General features: G+C 36.6%; 1 protein-coding gene across 4 annotated transcripts in view; it reads right to left on the reverse strand.

Moving 5' to 3' along the window:
* ERG (ETS transcription factor ERG) overlaps nt 1–19,925 on the reverse strand; it is a 172,438-nt gene that overhangs the window by 61,278 nt on the left and 91,235 nt on the right. For all 4 annotated transcript variants that reach the window (XM_078146531.1, XM_020995837.2, XM_078146530.1 and 1 more), the window contains exon 2: nt 11,096–11,313. In XM_078146531.1, the coding sequence (XP_078002657.1) occupies nt 11,096–11,235 (140 nt within the window). In that variant the 5' untranslated portion in view covers nt 11,236–11,313. The remainder of the gene's footprint in view (nt 1–11,095; nt 11,314–19,925) is intronic.

The raw sequence follows: 19,925 nt of genomic DNA on the forward strand, positions 1-19,925 counted from the left end.
TATGGAAGAAAATGGCGACTGTAAATGACTATTCAAGAGAAGAGAGCAACTTATTGTCCAAAAAGATGTAGCTCATTGTGGTGGTTAGTCTATGAGTTGAGAAGGAGACTGATTCCCACTGCTACTTCAGCAAGTCACTTAAACAGTCACTTCATACTTTAGTTTTTTGGCCTAATGAAATAATTTCTGTAATCAAGTGAAAAATTAGTGGATGTACAAATAGCAGTAAAGCCCAGACTGATTCTGTTTGGAAAGCATGCAGAGTTTCCTGCTGATCCTGTATTTCTGATGAAGTAAACTTTAGAAAGAAATTTTAGGCTAACCAATTTCTTAACGAGGAAGTGAAATATTATCTGCCAGCGAATAGGCTTCAGGAGTTTTGACTACTGGAGCGGATTAGTTTCAACTTTAAAAATTTATGATTTTAGGGGCAGCTAAGTGGTGCAGTAGGATAGAGCACTGTCCCTGAAGTCATGGAGGATCTGAGTTCAAAACCACCCTCAGACCAAACACCTGACACTTACTAGCTGTGTGACCCTGGGCAAGTCACTTGACCCCAATTGCCTAAAAAAAATTTGTGATTCTATAACTTCCACTGAAGGCATCCTCTAATGTCTCATTATGATGTAGATAGAAATCTTAGCTTTTGGATGGCTGAAGGGCAAAAGTCTAGTAGGTCCTACCAAAATTGAAGGCCCTCAGTAATGTACTCCGCAACTGCTCATATATCTGTCATTCGAGGATCAGTCTAGCTAAATTCAGAGAGGCTCATTATCAGAAAGCTGGACAGTATGTGATTATTTTCAGGGGGTGGAGGGAGACTCTCTACCAAATCATAGAGGTTTTTCTAATCCATCTTGGTAAAGTAAATACCCATTTTGATGAAATTGCAACTTGTCGTGTAACAAAGGTTCTATACAAATATTAGAAGAAATTACTTCCATATATACTTCATATGGATTACATATGGTCCTCTAGTATAATGGACAAAATTACAGAGACAAAGCAATTATAAATAAATATTTAACAGCTTTTAATATTTAGAGCTATATTAAAAATTTTCCTTAAATCTGGCACATGAAAGCAATTTTATTGTTATACTAGGCAATTAAACATACTACCTAAAATCTCCAGGGGGTCGACAGTCAGACATGACTGACAAGTCTTTGTGCATTGTGGAATAGATGTTTAATAAATGAATGACTGAATGAATTTAAAAAATTGATTATGATGAAACTGGAGAACAACATTGGCCTTGTTTTTGCTTTTGCAAAAATATTGCATAATTTTTTTGGTACAACTTGTAATTTTATAACTTTATCAGTTTAGGGAGCTCACAGTGCTAAAATTTCCCCCACCTATGTACATAATCAACTCCTCAATAACTTAGATTTAGTCACTGTTAGGCATTGAGAAGTTAAATGACTTGTCCATGGCCACAACTAGTATCAGAAGCAGAATATGAATCTTTATCTTCCTGATACTATAGGAGGATGACTCTCACACAGTGTTCGTTTAATCAAACCACAAAGAGTTAAAGGCCTGTAAGAGTCAGGGAAAACTAGAGGAGAAAAAACCTTGTGAATTGCAGCATGGTATATAAGTGCAATGAGCTTCATTTGTGATCAGGCTTCCCAAGTATGCGATATACAACCTGGGCAAGCATCAAAAATGTGCAAAACCATCATTATTCCACAGGTTGAAAAGATGAAAGAAATGATATATGTGACTTCCTTGGGGTTCTATGAGATGAAAGCAAAACCTATTCATGGAATGGTATACAATAACCCTCCATTTCAATCAAATAATAGCTAGGTACTAATTGAAATCATCTTGTTGGGGGCAGCTAGGTGGTGCAGTGGATAGAGCACTGGCCCTGGAGTTAGGAGGACCTGAGTTCAAATGTGGCCTCAGACACATAATACTTCTCAGCTGTGAGACTCTGGGCAAGTCACTTAACCCCAACTGCCTCACTAAAAAAAAAGAAAGAAAAGAAACCACGTTGTTTTGTGCACTTTTACACTGACTACTTGTTGCTGTTTTGAACCTTATGAACATCCTATCAGATTGTCAGTTACTATTTGACTCTAGGCCAGGCAGGCTAGAAATACTAGCAATACTCCTTTTATTTAACGTAAACAAATAACTCGTTTACATTTGAATACAAATTCTCATTTCTCCATTAATGCAAACACTCGAGTACTTCTTGGACATCAGACTAAAGTGAAGGAAAACTATCTGCTAATTGGAGACAACAGAGTACAGTCAACTAAAATCAAGTCAACAAATATTTGTGCCAGCTATGTTCCAAGGATTATGCTAAATGCTAGAAATAAAAAAAAATGAGCAAACAAATAAATACAAAGCTCTGCATCTCAAGGAGCTCACAGTTTTTTGGGGGAGTCAACATGCAAACAGCTATAGACAGGATAAATTGAAGACAGGACAGGTGTACAACATGGCCTCCTAGGTCCATTGAGCTCCAGATCTCTGATGTTACAGTGGGCTTTTTGAAGTGGTACTGTGGTACAGAAAAGGCCATGAAGGATTTGGAGTCAGAGGACAGGAGCTGAAATTCTACCTTTATGGTGTTGGGCAAGTCAACCTCTCTGTTAAATGAGGGTGTTGAAAGTTTTTGCACAAACAAAACCAAATGCAACTAAAATTAGAAGAGAAACAGGAAATTGGGGAAATATTTTTGTAGCAAGTTTCTCTGTTAAAGTTCCCGTTTCTAAATTATGTAGGAAACTGATTCAAATGTATAAGAATAAAAACCATTCCTTAATTGATAAATGGTTAAAGAAAAAGAATACGTTTTCAGTGAAAAAAAAATCCAAATTATTAATACCTATATGAAAAATATTCTAAATCACTAATAACTTTATCTTTGAACTTAAAAAATAAAATAAAATGAGAAATTTAAACTTAATGGACATTAAATATCCCTTCCAGTTTTATATCATTGGACCTATGAGCCTATGCTGCAACTATGAAATGATAATTTGTATTATATACAAGTTTGGATTAGAGATGCAGTGAATTTTAAAGTCTGTTATGGTGGTATGCAAGCCAGAGCCACAATACCTTCCCAGATGGCCTATAATATAGGCTCTTCCTCCCTTCTTATTTTATTATTTGTTTGGAAAACATATAAAATGGCAATGGCTTACTTTTACCAAATGTATTTCATTCCATGTGTTCATAAACATATTAAGCTTAAAGTTATAGAATACTGGTTGGTTCAGAAAGAAAGTCCTTCTCTAACCATTTAGCTTTCATATTTGTGAGTTTTAGGACTCAGCATACAAAGACTGCTTTCTTAAAGTCCATCTCTTTATAAAGTAACTAGCACTTAGCACATTGCCTGGCACTGACTTAATAAGTTCTTAGTGACTGACTGACTGACTGACAATGAAGGGCACCAAGATAAACAATTGAAAAAAACACCCCAAACCCAATTTTCTTTTCTACATATTAGTTTTCATTCTTAGGAGTCATTTGGCTTTAAGGAAATCTATTGTTCAAGGAACCCAAATGATAAATATTGTCCTGTACAGAAAATACCACTAAGCTAATGTCTGGGAGATCTGATTCTCTGTGTGTGTGCATATGTATAATATATGTGTGTATATGTAATTTCACTAAATCTTAGAAAAACCTTCTACAAGAGCTTTCTTTTGAAGAAAGTTACTACCAAAACAAATTAAGTTTATAATGACAAAGTACTTTGCAATCATTGGATTTTAACAACAATTTACAAAACTCCCAATCCATCTTGTAAAAATCAATCAATTTCATGAGACCCTTGTATCTGTTAAAGACTCATTTTTTGTAAAGCCAATTGAAGCATCTAAAAGCCTCCATGTCTAATCTAAAAGAGCAAAATAAATCCACAAATTTAAATATAGGTAGTCCTTTCTGAATGAGAAGACATTAAAGTTTTAGTTACTTGCCTTATAACTACCATGAGTCATAAAATCCATAGTGTAATAACTCTCTCTGGGCCATTTGTCCCCAATTTAACACACTCAAGTTTGCAACTGGATCCCAGGGAGAAACTCCAACCTCAGATTCTGGGTACCCTGGGGTCCAAGCTCCTATTACTATAACTTATAAGTTCCCACTGGTGTTCTTCCTATTAATAGTCAGCCTACAATAGAGTCACAAATGTCTCCCCAAGAGCCATTTTACTAAGATGGTATTGTAAAATACGGTAGCTTTAAAATAACCTCTCCCCTCTAAACCTGGGGTAAACTCCCTGTTAACATGCACAGTGTCTGAGAAGAATACAACACAGAGCATATGCAAACAAGGCTCCAGTATTGCCAAGTGTAAAAGCCTTTTCTATCATCACTGGTTGGGTTACTCAGCTAGTGAGTTCATGTTTGGATATGCGGCCAGGGCTCATACTCCTTGAAGCTGTTTCTGCCTTCAAGTGACTGCCTCTTTGTATCTGTCTCTGTTCCCTCAACTTGCATCAAGCTCTCACATTGGATGTCTAGCTGCTAAATGGGATGTCTCCTTCTGGGCATGGAGATCTACTGCTACACTTGTGGGAGATGTTAGAGTTGAGAGGAGGAGAAAGAGGTGAAGAGCTGGATTCTTCCCTAACTGCTGCTTCTTATTTCAGCTCCACAAATAACCAAACTGTCTTTGAGGCTTAACTATTTAAAGCCCTGTAAGAGTGTGACAAATTTTTATTCATCCAAATGATGTTGTTCTCTTTTGACTCAATCATGTAAGTGTTCATACTTCATAAAAGGATAACAAAGTTCTCCCTTGTTAAGACATTACAGCCTGAGCATATATGATTAAATCTTGTGACTACATGAACCTCACCATTTCACAACAGCTGCACTGCTTTGATTCTTCTTTGGAATTCTCCACCAAACCTTCCTTCCCCAGGAAACTCATCACTGGGAGAGCTCATTATGTTGCATGATTAAATCTGTCTGTTATTCACATCACATCTCATCATTACTCTTTGCCCCTCCTATTGGACCCTTTGGTGGAGGGCAGGGCTATAGGCTACAGGGCCTCTATTTAAAGAGGCCACTCAGCATGGTTTTTCTCATCATTTCTCACCATTCTCAACATTTCATACATTTTTTGGACTTCTTTAGAACTCTCCATCATGTCCTCTTGCTGGGTACCTTCCTCCCATATTACTCCCTTCTGCTTTTCAGCTTCCTTTTTTTATGTTATTTTTCCCCATTAGAGTTTAAACTTCTTGTGGGCAAAGACTATCTTTGCTTTTATTTGTAACTTCAGTTTTTATTGTTGTTGTTGTCTGTCCTTCATTCATGAAAAGGACAGTGACATCAGGAAAGTAATTCTATGACTTGCGAGTGAACTGGATTTAAGTGAGGGAGCCTCACTCTTTCCTCCAGAGCAGGCCCATGCAGCTTGTGGCCTGCCTAAGGATTTTGGGCAACCTGGGAAAAATGTAAGGTTGCCATTGTGTACTCTCTTGTTTGTCATGTGACCCATGGCAAATAACTATCGTCACTCTGTCTCTAGTCTAACCTATCTGTGGCCCAAAAAAGTTGACAAGTTGTACAGGTCTGCTCCAGAGTCATCTGGGTCCAGTAGCAGATATAGATCAGGACAACTGGAGAAGACCCAGGAGCAGTGAGAGACCTTGTCCTTTTTAAGCTAAAATCTTTCCCCAAAATCCTCAGTATTTACCACAGGGCTTATCACATGATAGACCCTTAATAATATGGTTGGATGTAATGTGTGAAACTCAATTCATAGCTCCATAAAGGAATTAAAACAAGTACTTTTTGAGTACTCCACAAAGGGGAGGAAAGGACTTTGAGAAACCAGGAACTGTGAGTTACCCCTTTGTCATATGTGGTCTAAATTTGAGTCCACTTTCCCTAAGCCTCTGTATGAACTTGTAGGAGAATGTGTCACAGACTTTTGGGGGGATGTTTGTACCAACTGCTCCTACTATACCACATTAGTAAATGTCCCTTTCATAAGTACCCCTTGGGGGTTTATGAACTAAAGAATAAGAAAAGTCAAGGCACAAACTCTCAGAAATACTCCTAGAACCCTGAGGGCATATGATACCTAATCTTTAGAGACATGGAACCTATCAGAGAGTGGGAGTTGGGATAGTAGCCTCAGAACATGCACTACATAGGATTTGTAATCTTGCAGCATTACCAGTAAGACATTTGTGGAAGGAAGGAAGGAAGGAAGGAAGGAAGGAAGGAAGGAAGGAAGGAAGGAAGGAAGGAAGGAAGAAAGGAAGGAAGGAAGGAAGGAAGGAAGGAAGGAAGGAGGAAGGGAAGGAAGGAAGGAAGGAAGGAAGAAGGAAGGAAGGAAGGAAGGAGGAAGGAAGGAAGGAAGGAAGGAAGGAAGGAAGGAAGAAGGAAGGAAGAAGGAAGGAAGGAAGGGAGAGAAGGAAGGAGGGAAGGGAGAGAGAGGAATGGAAGGAGAGAAGGGAGGAAGGGGCCCTCTTTCCTTCCCCAGAGCTTTTTTCCAGGCAAGAGTTCCCTTTGGTCCTGATCCAATGGCCTGCTCAAGAGCTCTCAACCCTATATACCCCCCCACAACACACACACACACACACACACACACACACACACACACACAGAGGCACACACACATACCAGCTCCTTGACTGGTCCTGATCCTAGCTTCCCTGCTCCCAAGGGATAGGATACAGGGAAGACACTAAACTTTCCTTCATTTACTATTTTCCCCTAGAAACCTCACTTGGGCTCACTTGCCACTGAGTACTAGATAGATATGGGGCGTTCCAGATGTCAATAGCTTGGCATGTTCAAGCAATACAGGTAGGGGATTGTGAGGTACCAAAACTTCCCCCTCAAGGTTGGTGTATCCATGTGGGGCATGATGAAGTGAGTTGAATGATGATCAGGTTACCAATTTGTGTGAGTCGTGATGCCAGAAGTGGTTGTATTGAGAGTGTACTGCCATGGCACAAGATGCCTATGGGCACTGAAACTTCAGCTCTTTGGGCCTGAGGAGACCAAAGAGATCTAGTGACACTGCATCTGAGAGCACAAGGGGCAACTAGTGGCTGCCTAGTGGATGAATAATAGGTAAATTGGGTGCAGTTGGTATAGGACCAGGAAATGCTCTTGACAACCACGGACCTTATGTCTTTTATAAGTCATAGCCATAACTCTTCTCTCAGGTGGGATGAGACAAAGCAATTCTTGGTGGAGACAGAGGGGATCAATAGACAGGAAGATGTCTGGATTTCTCATTTCCTTTGAAACCTGTCCATGGAAGTTTAAGGGGATCACCCTGGTAGATCAAAGCCCCACTGAACAGTGCTATTCACTATGATTGTCTGGAGCAACTAAAAAGAGGAAAGGATAGAGGAGTAGAATACATATAGACATTGTTAGTTAGGGACTGTCTTTCTGCTAGTGCCAGATGCTTCCCACACCTCTATCTAACACTTCTCCTCAGTCTTATTTAGAAGTCTAAACCGGACAGTAGTTGTCAGGGTTTTCCTCTTTCATCACGGTATGACTTGGGGTCCCATCCCAATGAAGAAGCTAATGTTGGACACTGGGTGGACCAGGAGATAGAGGTCGTTTTCCTTCCTAACTTCTCACTTTCTCCTTGGCTTTCCTCCACTGTAATTAAAAGACTGTAAAAACTAATTGAAGATCTGGACTTCAATTCTTGGGCATTTTGATGGCACCAAGATGAGATTAATTGAGAGATTATTCTCTTGAGATATTCCCCTCTTCATATTAAAGTCTTTCCCTTTTCTTCTCTGCCTTCTGACTTCCTTGGCTTCCTTCAAGTCCAAGGTAAAATCCCACTTTCTACTGAAAGCTTTTACTGATGCCCCTTAATGCTTGTGGCTTTCCTTTGTTGATCATTTCCAATTTATCCTTTATGTAATTTGATTGTACATAGTTGTTCATATTTTATTTCTCCCATTAGATTGTGAGCTCCTTAAGAGTAGGGGCTGTCTTATGCCTTTATATATCCAATATTTAGCATAGTGCCTGCCATATTGTGGGCAAATAATAAAAGTTTATTGACTGACCTATTTTTCCCTTTCCCCTACCCTTTTCCCAGTTTTGTAAAGTGAGACCCTGGGACTCTGTGTATTTTGTTTGTGTCCCTCCACTTATAGGAAAAGTGGAATGGACAGAGAGGTACACTGGGGTTGGTGGGACCTTGTTCTTTTTGTATTGTTGCATTTATAAGACAACTCATAAAACCAATAAAGTAGCAAATAGATAAATAATCAAAGAAAAAAATAATGAATAAATTAAGGAAAAGGGTATAACAGACAACCTTTGGCATCTTTTTCACCTTCAATTCTACTTTCCTGTTCTGTCCTTATTCTCCACTCAGTTTTTGTTTTTGGCTAACAGAGGAAAGTTCCTGTTTTCAATGCCAGATTTTATTGTTAATATCAAAGAAAGATAGAAATCAATTCTTCAGAAAAGTCCTCCAGCTACTTCAACTACTGAAAGCTTTCTACCTAAGCCAGAGGACCTGACTTATAGCCCTGAGTCCACCTTTTTCTGTTTATTTAACTGGGAGAGGCACTGAAGTCCAGACCTCAGTTTCCTTATTTATAAAATGGTATCCCAACCCTTCACAGGGAAAGGAAAGAAGATGGTCCCAAAGAGGATGCAATTAAATGAACAACTCTTTCATATTTGTAATGGAACCTTAACTGTTTTATACAGACTATCTTCAAAACTTCCCTTGGGAAGTTCAGTAAACTTGAGTTTCACTGTAACTCTGACCTTAGAGTTTGTATTAAGGGACATTTGGCTCCAAGGTCCTTTCGGTACTTTACCAAGTAAACCCTTTGAATGTTTTTCTTTCCCAAAATGGATCTGCTTTCTCCTGATTTCCACTCTGTATGAATGGAGTCACAGTGATGAACAGTGCAAGTATATAGGATTCACATTCTATGTGGAAAAAAATGTTCAGAGATGTGAACTGGCTTCATAGAAGTAGTTAGAGATCCTAGATCTTCCAACTCCCTTTGTAATAGTTTCACTTTACTCTTTCAAAAGTTACCATTGAGCTAATTGCCAAATTTGACTTTTTTTCACTCCTTATGCTTCCTGAACCACTGGTGTAGACAATTGTCTTCACCTGGGTACTCTCTTCACTAGGCTTTGATGACACTAGTCTTTCCTGGTTCTCCTCCTGTCCAGCTGCTACTTGTCAGTCTACTTTACTGGTTCATCATCCATGAGACACCTCCCAATTTTGAGTATTCCCTAGACTGCCCAAGGATTCCTACTCTTCTCTCTCCCTACTCTCATGACCTCATCAATTCATATAGATTGCATCTCCATTACAATAACTCCCAAATCTATGTTTCAAGTTTAAATTCTGTATTACCAATCATCTATTATATACTGCAAACTGGATGTCCCAAAGATATCCCAATATAATATAATTCATTACATTTCTACTTAATCTTTCCCCTCTGTCAAATTTTAACCTATCTGTTAAAGATGGCATCATTCTCCTGGGATTAATTGTCTACTCCTCACTTTTTCTTACCTTGCATACGCAATCAATTGACAAATCTTACACCTTTATTTGCTTCCACAACTTCTCTTGCACAATTCTTCTCCACTTACATAGTTAGCACCTTATTTAAGCCCTTATGATTTTTCACCTAGGTTATTGCTAGGTTCTACTAACTGATCTTCACACTTAAGTCTTTCCCCATTCTAGTCTATATTATTCACAGCTGAAAAAATGATTTTCCTTAAGTGCATTTTAATCATGCTATTCCTGTACACAATCATTTCCAATAACTTACTATTGCCATTAAGATAAAATATAAACTCCTCTATTTAGCTTGTGAGGTCCTATCTTTCCAATATCATTTCACATTATTCCACTTTGTATACTCTGCAATCTAGCTAAGCTCTGTTTCTCACACACAAAAGTTGATCTCCATGTCTTATACTTTTTATTGATTGGCATGCATTTCCATTTCACCACTACCTCACAGAATCTCCCATTTCATTCAAGATGCAACACAATCACCATATACATTTCAGTCCTTTACTGATCTCTTCACCTGGTCATAACCTCCCACTGAAATTACCTTGTATTTAACTGCATATATTCAAAGAATATATTCTATTTATATTTATTCTGTATGTGTCTATGTTTATCCTTGATGTCTCCACTTTGGGAATGTAAATTTCTTAAGAATAGGGACTTTTTCATTTATTGTATTTGTATACCCAAAGCCAACACAATGCCTAGCACACAGTAGCCACTTAATAAATATTTGTTGGCTGACTGATAGTATAAGTACATGAAGCCTCATCAGTCCACAAATCCTCAGAAGTATGACTTGGAAACCAATAAGGGAAACAATGGTTTGTGACACTTATTATGTTTTAAAGTAACTTCATCATTACATCCTTGAAAATGTCTTTATAAACCTTCAATGAGTTAACAATTTTAAAATCATACTTCTTATTGACATTTTGTATTTTATTTTTCTAAAAGAAGTATGATATCATTTCAGTCACTTTCACTCTCTTAAAATTACATTAGGCTCAGATAAAATATTTAGCTATTTGGAACAGTTCTGTATTCAGTAATACTTCACAAAATGGTCAGATTGCAATAAATATATCTAATATTTATGGGGGAAATTCATGCTTTGCTGCAAGCATAAGTAAATAACAGAATAAAGTCTCATTTTCATAGTTAGAGGAGGTCTAAATATACAATATGTACTTGTACAGTGTATGTACAATTTATCTGTCTGACTAGTTGATTTCTCTATGTATAAAACCATTTTCTACAAATTTTTCTAGATACTAAACAATACAAACATAAAATTTCCTACATGTGAGCATATTATCTTTCTAAATTCTTTACGTTTTGAGAGAAAGCTTTCATTTAATATATTACTAGACTCTACTACCTCTGTCGAAACCAGAATAAATCATATTTTTCTCAAAGTCATTCAACATTAATGTTCAATTTTTCTTCTGAAACTTTTAAGAAAGGGATGATTCCCATATTGTTTCTGACACTTTTATTTCAAATTATATTTTTAAAAAGAGCATTGATCCCATAATCTCCTTACCTTGACCCATTAATTTGATTGGAGTTACATTCCATCTTGATAGTAACTCTGGATGGGGGTTGTGGTAGCCAGTCCTGCTGAGGGAGACGTGGACTCATCTTGGAAGTCTGTCCATATTCACTGGAGGAGGATGCAGTCATCTCAGTCTTAGCAAGGTGTGGAGCTCCGTAGGCACACTCAAATAATGATTGATCCTCACTCACCACTGATAATGCTTCCTGAAAACCAAAAAAGACACTATTTTTCAGAAAACTTCCATAGACAATTCTAGCACTGGAGGCTTATCACAAGAAGTGGTCAGTTTCCATGATAATATAGAAAGTGAACCACAGCTTTTTTCAAGGACTCAATATGCCAGTCACTTGTCACACTGCAGAGAAAGCCTCTCTCTGCTTCTTTTTCTCTGTTGCATTGATTTGGAATAGGTCAGCATGGAAAAGCTCAGCTAGACCTTGAATCATAATAGTTTCATCTACATTAGCAGATAATATCAATGTTTACCTCAGCTGAATAAGGTTGAATTTCAATGGTTTTATAGAACATGCAACTTCACATATAGTTGTCTGACAAATGCAACCTGTCTTCCAACCATCTACTGTATGGTATTAAAACAGATTAAGAAAGCAATAGCATGACTAAGCCAAAAGCAAGGTTGGGATCCATTGTAGTTACATATCAAGGAGACTCTGGAGAAGATGCTCCTAAGAACTTCTTGGAAAGGCACGAAAATTATAGAATGAAAGGACTGGATCAAAATTTTCAAAATGTTTAAAATTTATTTAGTATTTTATTTTCCCCAGTTACATGTAAAAACAATTTTTAACATTCATTTTTAAAACTTTGATTTCTAAATTCTCTTCTTTCCTCCCTCCCCATTCCCCACCCCCACTGAGAGGGCAAGCAAATTGATATAGGTTATACATGTGCAGACATGCAAAACACTTCCATAATAGTCATGTTGTAAAAGAAAACGTAGACAAAAAATGCAGGAAAAACAAATAGTTTTTTTAAAAGTATGCTTCAATCTGTATCCAGACACCATCAGTTCTTTTTCTGGGAATGGATAGCATTTTCAACATCAGTCCTTCAGAGTTGTCTTGGATCATTGTATTGCTGAGAATAGCTAAGTCATTCACAGCTGATCATATTACAATATTGCTATTACTCTGTACACAATACATTTCACTTTGCTTCAGCCCATGCAAGTCTTCCCAGATTTTTCTGAGAGCACCCTGCTCATCATTTCTTATAGTACAATAGTATTCCATCATAATCACATACAGCAACTTGTTCAGCCAGTCCCCAGTTGATGGGCATCTCCTCAATTTCTGATTCTTTGCCCCCAAAAAAGAGCTGCTATAAATATTTTTGTACATATAGGTCCTTTTCTTCTTTGTTTTTTATCTCTTTTGCGATACAGACCTAATAGTGGTATTGCTGGGTCAAAGCGTATGCATGGTTTTACCACTCTTTGGGTATAGTTTTAAATTGGTCCAACGAATGGTTGAATCAGATCATAACTCCACCAACAGTACATTAATGTCTTTTTTTCCCACATTCCCTCCAACATTTGTCATTTACCTTTCCTGTTCTATTAGACAATCTAATAGGTATGAGGCAGTACCTCAGAATTGTTTTAATTTTCATTTCTCCAATCAATAGTGAGTTAGAGTATTTTTATATGGCTATAGATAGCTTTGATCACTTCATCTGAAAATTGATCATCTGTTTTGATTATTTATCAATGGGGAATGGCTCTTCTTTTTATAAATTTAACTCAATCTAAATTTTTTAAATGCGTATTCAGTCCATTAATTTTTCTATTTTTCTAATTTTTCTAAAGTTTTTTCATTTTTTTCTATTTTTAATGTATGTTCATAAGGGTATGGTTTTTCCCCTGAGGACTACTTTAGCTGTATCCCAGAAATTCTAGAATGTTCTCTCATCATTATAATTATCCTTCATATAATTATTAATTGTTTCTATGATTTGTTGTTTGACCCATTTGTTATTTGGTATTTCATTGTCAAGTCTCCATTTGAGTCTATATCTTTTGTTTGTTGGCCCTAAGCCAATAACTATTTGCATTACTATTAGTAAAGGATGTATTAACTATTTATGCATTTTTGCATTTGTCTGAAATCTTTTTATAAAATTTCTATGTGGTGCTAAAAAATATGTACATTCCTTCGCAATCCTATTTAGAAGACGCTATAAGTCTTTTAGTTCTAATTTCTCTAGCAATTTGTTCAGTTCCATATTTTCCCTTTCATTTATCTTTCTGTTAGACTTATCCATAACTGACAAAGGGATATTGAAGCCTCCTGTCACTGTTGTATTATGCTCTATGTCTTTTTGTACTTCAGTTAATGTTTCCTTTATGAATTTAAATGCAATGGCATTTGGCTATACAAGTTGACTATTAATATTGATTGACTGTCCATGGTTCCTTTCAGTATGATGTAGCTTCCTTGTTTAACCCTTCTTATATTTTTAATATTTTTGCTTTGTCAGATAACACAATGTAGCTTCTGCCTTTTTGGATTTATGTGGTGCATAGTAAAAAAAAATTCATCCCCTCAATTTCTTTTGTGTGTATGTTTTTGTTTTCTAAATATATTTCTTGTAGGTAACAGATTGTAGGGTTTTATTTTCTTAGCCAATCGGTCACTCATTTCCTTTACTGGATTATTTAATCAATTCACAGTCAGAGATATGAGAGTTAGGTCTACATTTTTACCCAACTGTCTCTAATATTGACTTTTTAAAAATCATTATTTTTCCCCTCCTGCTGTAAATACAGTACTATGTTTCTTCAGTTACTTTAGCTTACTCTTTTATTGGGTAGACTTGTTCCTACTGACTCTTTTCTTCATCTCTGATCTTTCCCTCCTATTTGTCAACCCTTCCTCTTTGGGGTTTTGTTTATTGATTCCTTTTCCTTTCCTGATTTTATCTGGTTATTTAATTATCCCCTCTCCCCTTTCCCCTCTCAGTTAAGCAGAATCTCTCTTCTTCCTTCCAATTAGTCCTGTTCATCAGTTTTTAGAATTTTCATTTTTAGCTCCCCCTTCTAGAGAGGATTTCTGTCTCACTCTTTTCACTATCCATTTTCTCTATCTCCTTTCTTTCTCAGGTTCATGATCCCTTATTTCTTTGTATTCCTTGTATTCCTCATGGAATCAAAACTTCTGAAAATGGACTTTTCCCTCTAAATAGCTTCTGTCACTACCTTATAGAGCTTGCCTTGAAGATTCCCTCTTTTCATTTATTTATGTTTTATTTTATTTTATGGACACATGAAACTGCAAATCTACTATTCACAACTTGCTATTCTTTTCAAATATACAACAGAATTATCATGTAAATTTCTTTTTTTCTTCCTTCTCTTCCTCTGCACCATAGAGATAGCTACCATTAGATACAAATAAGTATTATATACATATGTATATGTATATATATATATATATATACATACATATATATGTGTATGTATGTATGCATGTATGTATGTAAAATCATTCTCTACATACTTCTTTTTATCAGTTCTTTCTCTGGATGCAGACGGCATCTTTATTCGTATGCTCTTTACAGTTAATTTGGGTATTTATAGTAGAAAAATAACATTTACTCAAAGTCATTCTTAAAACAATGTTACTGTTACTGTATACAATGTTTTCTTGGTTCTGCTCATTTTGCTCTTCATTATTTAGTGCAAGTATTTCCATGTTTTTTCTAAAATCAGTGAGTTCATCATTAGTTTTCCATCACAATCATATACCACAACTTGTTCAGCCATTTCCCAATTGTGATTTCCCTTTACCATTGTGCGTCACTTCCAGAAATGTGATAGAGAGGACATTGCGCAGTAACGGGACCTCCCCCATCATCACTATGTTCTTTATTATGCAGGCCACTACTGATTTTTACTATTCCACTGTTTACCTTCTTTTCTGTATTTACTTAAAAAGTTCCTCCCTGGATCCATGCCATCTCACTTCCTCAGGTATCAATTGTACCTAGTAGTTTCAATTCCGCCCCTTACAAGGTAGGACAAGTGGTCTTTTCAAGTACCAAATCTACCATACCTCATTCAGCACAATATTTCTATCTTCTTTTACAGAATAGCTTTCTTCACCCAAAAAGGAGTGTATTGGTGAAACCCTCACACACCACCAAAGCAAGCCTCCTTTCCTCTTCCTCCTTTTCAATACTTCCACCTCCTCCTCATTCATTCTCCTGCAGGGTCTTCTCTTCTTGAGAGAACACAGGGATCACCTTCCCTCATTGGTAGCCCTCATTTTGATCCAGACACACTTCCCTCTAATCCCCTGCTGTCCTCCCCCCTTCTGTGTACCCTCTCATTTTGTAACATAGTCCCCCAAAAATTGCTGATTCATTTGTAGGCATGGTATAATCAAGATTATATCCATGCTGCTTCTCTTCGCTGTTACCTCAATCCAACTACTGCCTTCGCTTCTCCCTATGTACATTTAGAAAGTCTCTTACTTGTCTCTCTGCTGCTGCTGTCCTTAGCTGCTGCATTTATCATTCCTCCTGCATTTCTGTTGTCTGGGGTATTTGAGAAATAAATAATCTCTTCAGGTCTGTTTTTTTTTCCCTAAAATTTTTTTTCAAATGCCTCTTTATTATTGAATGTCCATCTTTTTTAATTCATGATTAAGTTCATATTTGCAGAGTAGGTCACTCTAGGTTGCATCCTGAGCTCCATTGCTCTTCAGAACACATTATTCCATTATTTCTCCTGATCACTTGCAGAACTTGTTATTTCTGAATTGAATTCTTAAATTTAATTATTTTGTGTCTTGGAGTTTACAGACTTGATTTAGTTTTTTTTACTGGAGGCTATCTATGAATTCATCCAATTGGTATTTAATTTTCTGTGTACAAAAGTTCACAGCAATTCTCTTGTATTATTTCTTGTTATGGTGTTTAAATATTTTTTTTGTCTTGCATTCTTCTGAGAAATCTATCATCCTTAGGTCATCTCTACACATTCTGTCTCCGAGATCAGTATGTTTCACTTGGATGGTCAGCATACTTTTTTTCAATGTTTGGTTTTTTTTTTTGTTGCTTCTCTTCTTCTAAACTGTTCTTCACTTCTGTGTATTTGCATTCTCAATCTATTGCTCTCTCTTTTCTTTCTTTGATGAGAATTGCCATCACAGATTCAAGTTTTTTTTTCTATTCCTCTAATTAGTTTTGCTGGGTCACCATAAATTCTTTTCTGATAATCCTCATTTTTTAACTACTCAAGAATAGCATTTTATGGTTTCATGTTCTCCTCAAACTCGGGAAAGTCTAATGTCTTTTCAAGTGTTAAATTGTTTTCCTTTGTTTTGTGGTATTGACTCATAGATGCCTGGACTTGTTCACTAGATCTGGAGGCCATATTTGTTTCTGCTGGTAATGTTTTCCCTGTTGATTTATTTACTTACATTCAAAGTCTTTGAGTTTTCTTCTTGAGCGTTTTGGTAATATGAGTCTCCCTTATCCTCCTTTATTATCTCCTACTGCTCACTTTTTGACTTCCTTCTCTCTGATGGTAGTTTCCTTAGGTACTGGATCTCAAAGCATCTCAGCCTTCTCCTACATTGGGCAATCTGTGATTCACCCATTTAGGCCTATGCCCTATATGACTTTGGGAGACAGAATTGTTCCTAGACGAATGCTGGACTTTTTTCCTAAGGCTTGGTGAAGTGCCAAATGGCCGTGTCCCTCTCCTCTCCTGGAATTCTGTGACAGTGTCTTATTCTGCTCTCTCTGTTCCTCAGTTCTCTGGCACTGGATTGAACTGGCAGTTTGGAGAGCTGCTGTGCTGGTGCTACAGGGTTGATTTATGTAGTTTGGACCTCTTCAGTTCCGAGTTAAGGGGTAGTGTGGTGTGTGAGGTTGAACTCTATTTCAAGTCCCAACAAGTGCTCTCTCCTTTCCCCTCTGTTCCTCCACTTTACTACAGAGATCTTTCACAGTACAGAATGCTGCCACCATATCTCTGGCTGTCTATAGGACTCAGCAAGATTCTGCAGCCTGGAGCCCAGATCTCCTAACACTGGAAAGAGGGAACAGAGACCAAGGAGAGGTATAGAATTATATTGCAAACCCATGTATTATACCCTCAGGGTGACTGTGTAGCCTTGCTGCTGGTAGGGCAATGGGCTGTGTGGGAGGGGATGTTGAATGGGGTTATGATAGGTGTCAGTTCTTGGGCTTTTTTTAAAACCTCCTTTTGGATTCTGGGTGTCCGAGACTAGCGGTGTCAAATTCACTGTCTGTGGACTGTTTGCCAGCAAAACTCCTGACTGAAGCCTAAACTAGTTTAAAATATAATTGGGAAATGCTTAGCAAAATAAACAAAAATACAAAAGAACATAGATAATGTTGATTTGAAGTTTTCTAGGGTGATATGCAGCCCACAGTGATCTATTCCTATTCGAATTTTGATACTGCTGTCTTAGGCCATGGGGACAGATGAAATTTCTTGATTTTTGGTGCATAATTTCTGCTTTGGAAAAGTTCAAGAGGTTATGAGAAAAAGAAAAGGTCTAGCCCTCCATATTATTAATCATGTGACCTAGAAGTCCTTGACTAAAGTTAAGAAATCTTTCAATTCTAAATTATCACAGAAATTGCATTTTAAACTTTAGCTCCATGATGCCAATAATCTAGGCAAAAAAAAAAAAACTTAGGAAAAAATAGCCAATGTATTTCCAGATATCTGAATGATCTAAATGCCGGGATGAGATATTGACTTTTTAAACCTTTTAAACTCATTTTTGTCATCGTATACAAATGATTGTGGAGAAAAACAAAGTATTCAGTGTTTGATAGCTATTTGAGGGGTTTTCTGAAAATTAAGCTATTCTTTGACTGTGCTTATATAACAATGCCAAATCCACAATGATATTCACTTTGGGATCCTCATCTACCTTTATGATTGGCCATGTAGTAATTCTTCAGATCACTGATAAAATAATCTAATTTGGTGGTTAACTGAGGTCTAACTTAACTATTTCACAATTCATCTTATTTCCATTACTTTAGACTCAGTTCATCTTGATCTCATGGTTGCTCATGACATTAATGAAAATTAAAGATGGATGGACCACAAAGGCTGTGCTTTTATTCTTTCTCTGGTCATCCTCATTTGGAGTGACTGGTAAAATTATATTGTCATGCAAAAAAAAAATCAGTCCTCACATAAATTAATTTCTATGAAATTTCCTTTGGCTCTAAATTTTAAAAAAAAGTTATAGACTTTGATGCATCAATCCCATCCCAGTAAGTCACATCTACCATAGATCTTTTGATTTAAGATATTTGAAATTTATTATTTTATTATATTACTTTATTACATTACATATTATTATATTATATTTGTTATTTAAGTAAGACCATCTAAAGTATTAATAGTTGTTGAAATAGAAGTGATTTTATAAGTTTTTTGTGAGAAGGAAGAAAAACTCAAAAACTTCTAAGATAGCTGACAAGGTTTTTTCTTGGACATTTGTAATGAATGTAACTTTTACATATTGTTGTATAATTGGCAACTGAGAGTCAACGGGGATGAACTCAGATTGGAGGAAGTATCCTTTCCCAGATGGTGTATAGACAAGGCTATGAATTGTCTTGCTCTCTTCTTGTACTTTCTGTCCTTTGAATTTCAGAGCTAGAGTACATCCAGAGAGTTTTATTCTTTTCTTTCACTCCCTGGCCAGAAACAGAAAATGGAAAGCTCTTAATTTCTTGGAATCTCTGGAATTTACATGGAAAATCAATTTTCAAGAATTTTAACCTATGTCTTAAGGTCAGAAAGGGAAACAAATATAGAAAGGAACTAGATGAGTGAGCTTAATTAATTCTCATCTCAGACCACCTGGACGATTAAAAGTTTTCCTTCTCCATCTTCTGCCAGTTGTACCCAAAAAGAGCAGCCCGATCTAAGTTTTCTATGTGAAAAATGAAAGATTTCTATGAACTTTCTCTTTCCTCATAATAGAATATGGAAGAATCAAAGGTCTTATTCCCCTTGCATTTCCTATTTAGTCACAGTCAAGCTCCTGTGTTTCCCTGTAACTGGTGCTTTTGTAAAATAGCACCATCATGGAGTGTGCAGGAAAGAGGGAAAAGTGAAATTAGTTATCTTGAAAATCCATTCCTGAATGTTTTCAAAATTGTGTTATATCCAGCATGAATTTCTTTGCATATGCGGTCTGGTCCAATTATTCTTCTGATTTCTTCTATGTGTCATTTTTACTTCTTCATGTAGTATTAGAAGTATTAGGGTACAAATGTGGTAGCACCACTGCCATAAATATGAGACTTGATCTCTATTAAAATGCTCAAAAAACTTTTATTTCATGTCTGTTTTCCTTTCAGTTTCAGCTATAAATCATATTGAGATCAATTTTGTTTGATGCAAACTTTCTGTAAGCTCATTTTCTCCTTCATTGTATCAATGTACCTTGTACTATTGTGCAAAGATATTTGTACTTCAAAATAGCTCTGCCCTTGCCTGCCATGCTTTTCAAGAATTTGTTGGTTGAGGTGGTTTCTAGACTCTTTCATTTGCTAAACTTCCTTAGGAAATAGTGATAATCAGTAAGTGTATTTATTTTTAACTCTTTCTCCATGATCAATGTCAATAACTTCTTCAAATAGGTTATAGTTGAACTGGTGTAACTGCTTCCAGTGCCTTATTACCATCTGTATCCTTTCTTTTCATATCGGCACTGACTTTTTTTCCATGCTCTAAGTGGGTGATAATATGACTACACACAGACAGTTAATCCTCAAATGACTCTGATAT

The sequence above is a fragment of the Phascolarctos cinereus genome, unplaced genomic scaffold, assembly GCF_003287225.1.
Source record: "Phascolarctos cinereus isolate Bilbo 61053 unplaced genomic scaffold, phaCin_HiC Scaffold_726;HRSCAF=1367, whole genome shotgun sequence".
NCBI classification, from domain to species: domain Eukaryota; kingdom Metazoa; phylum Chordata; class Mammalia; order Diprotodontia; family Phascolarctidae; genus Phascolarctos; species Phascolarctos cinereus.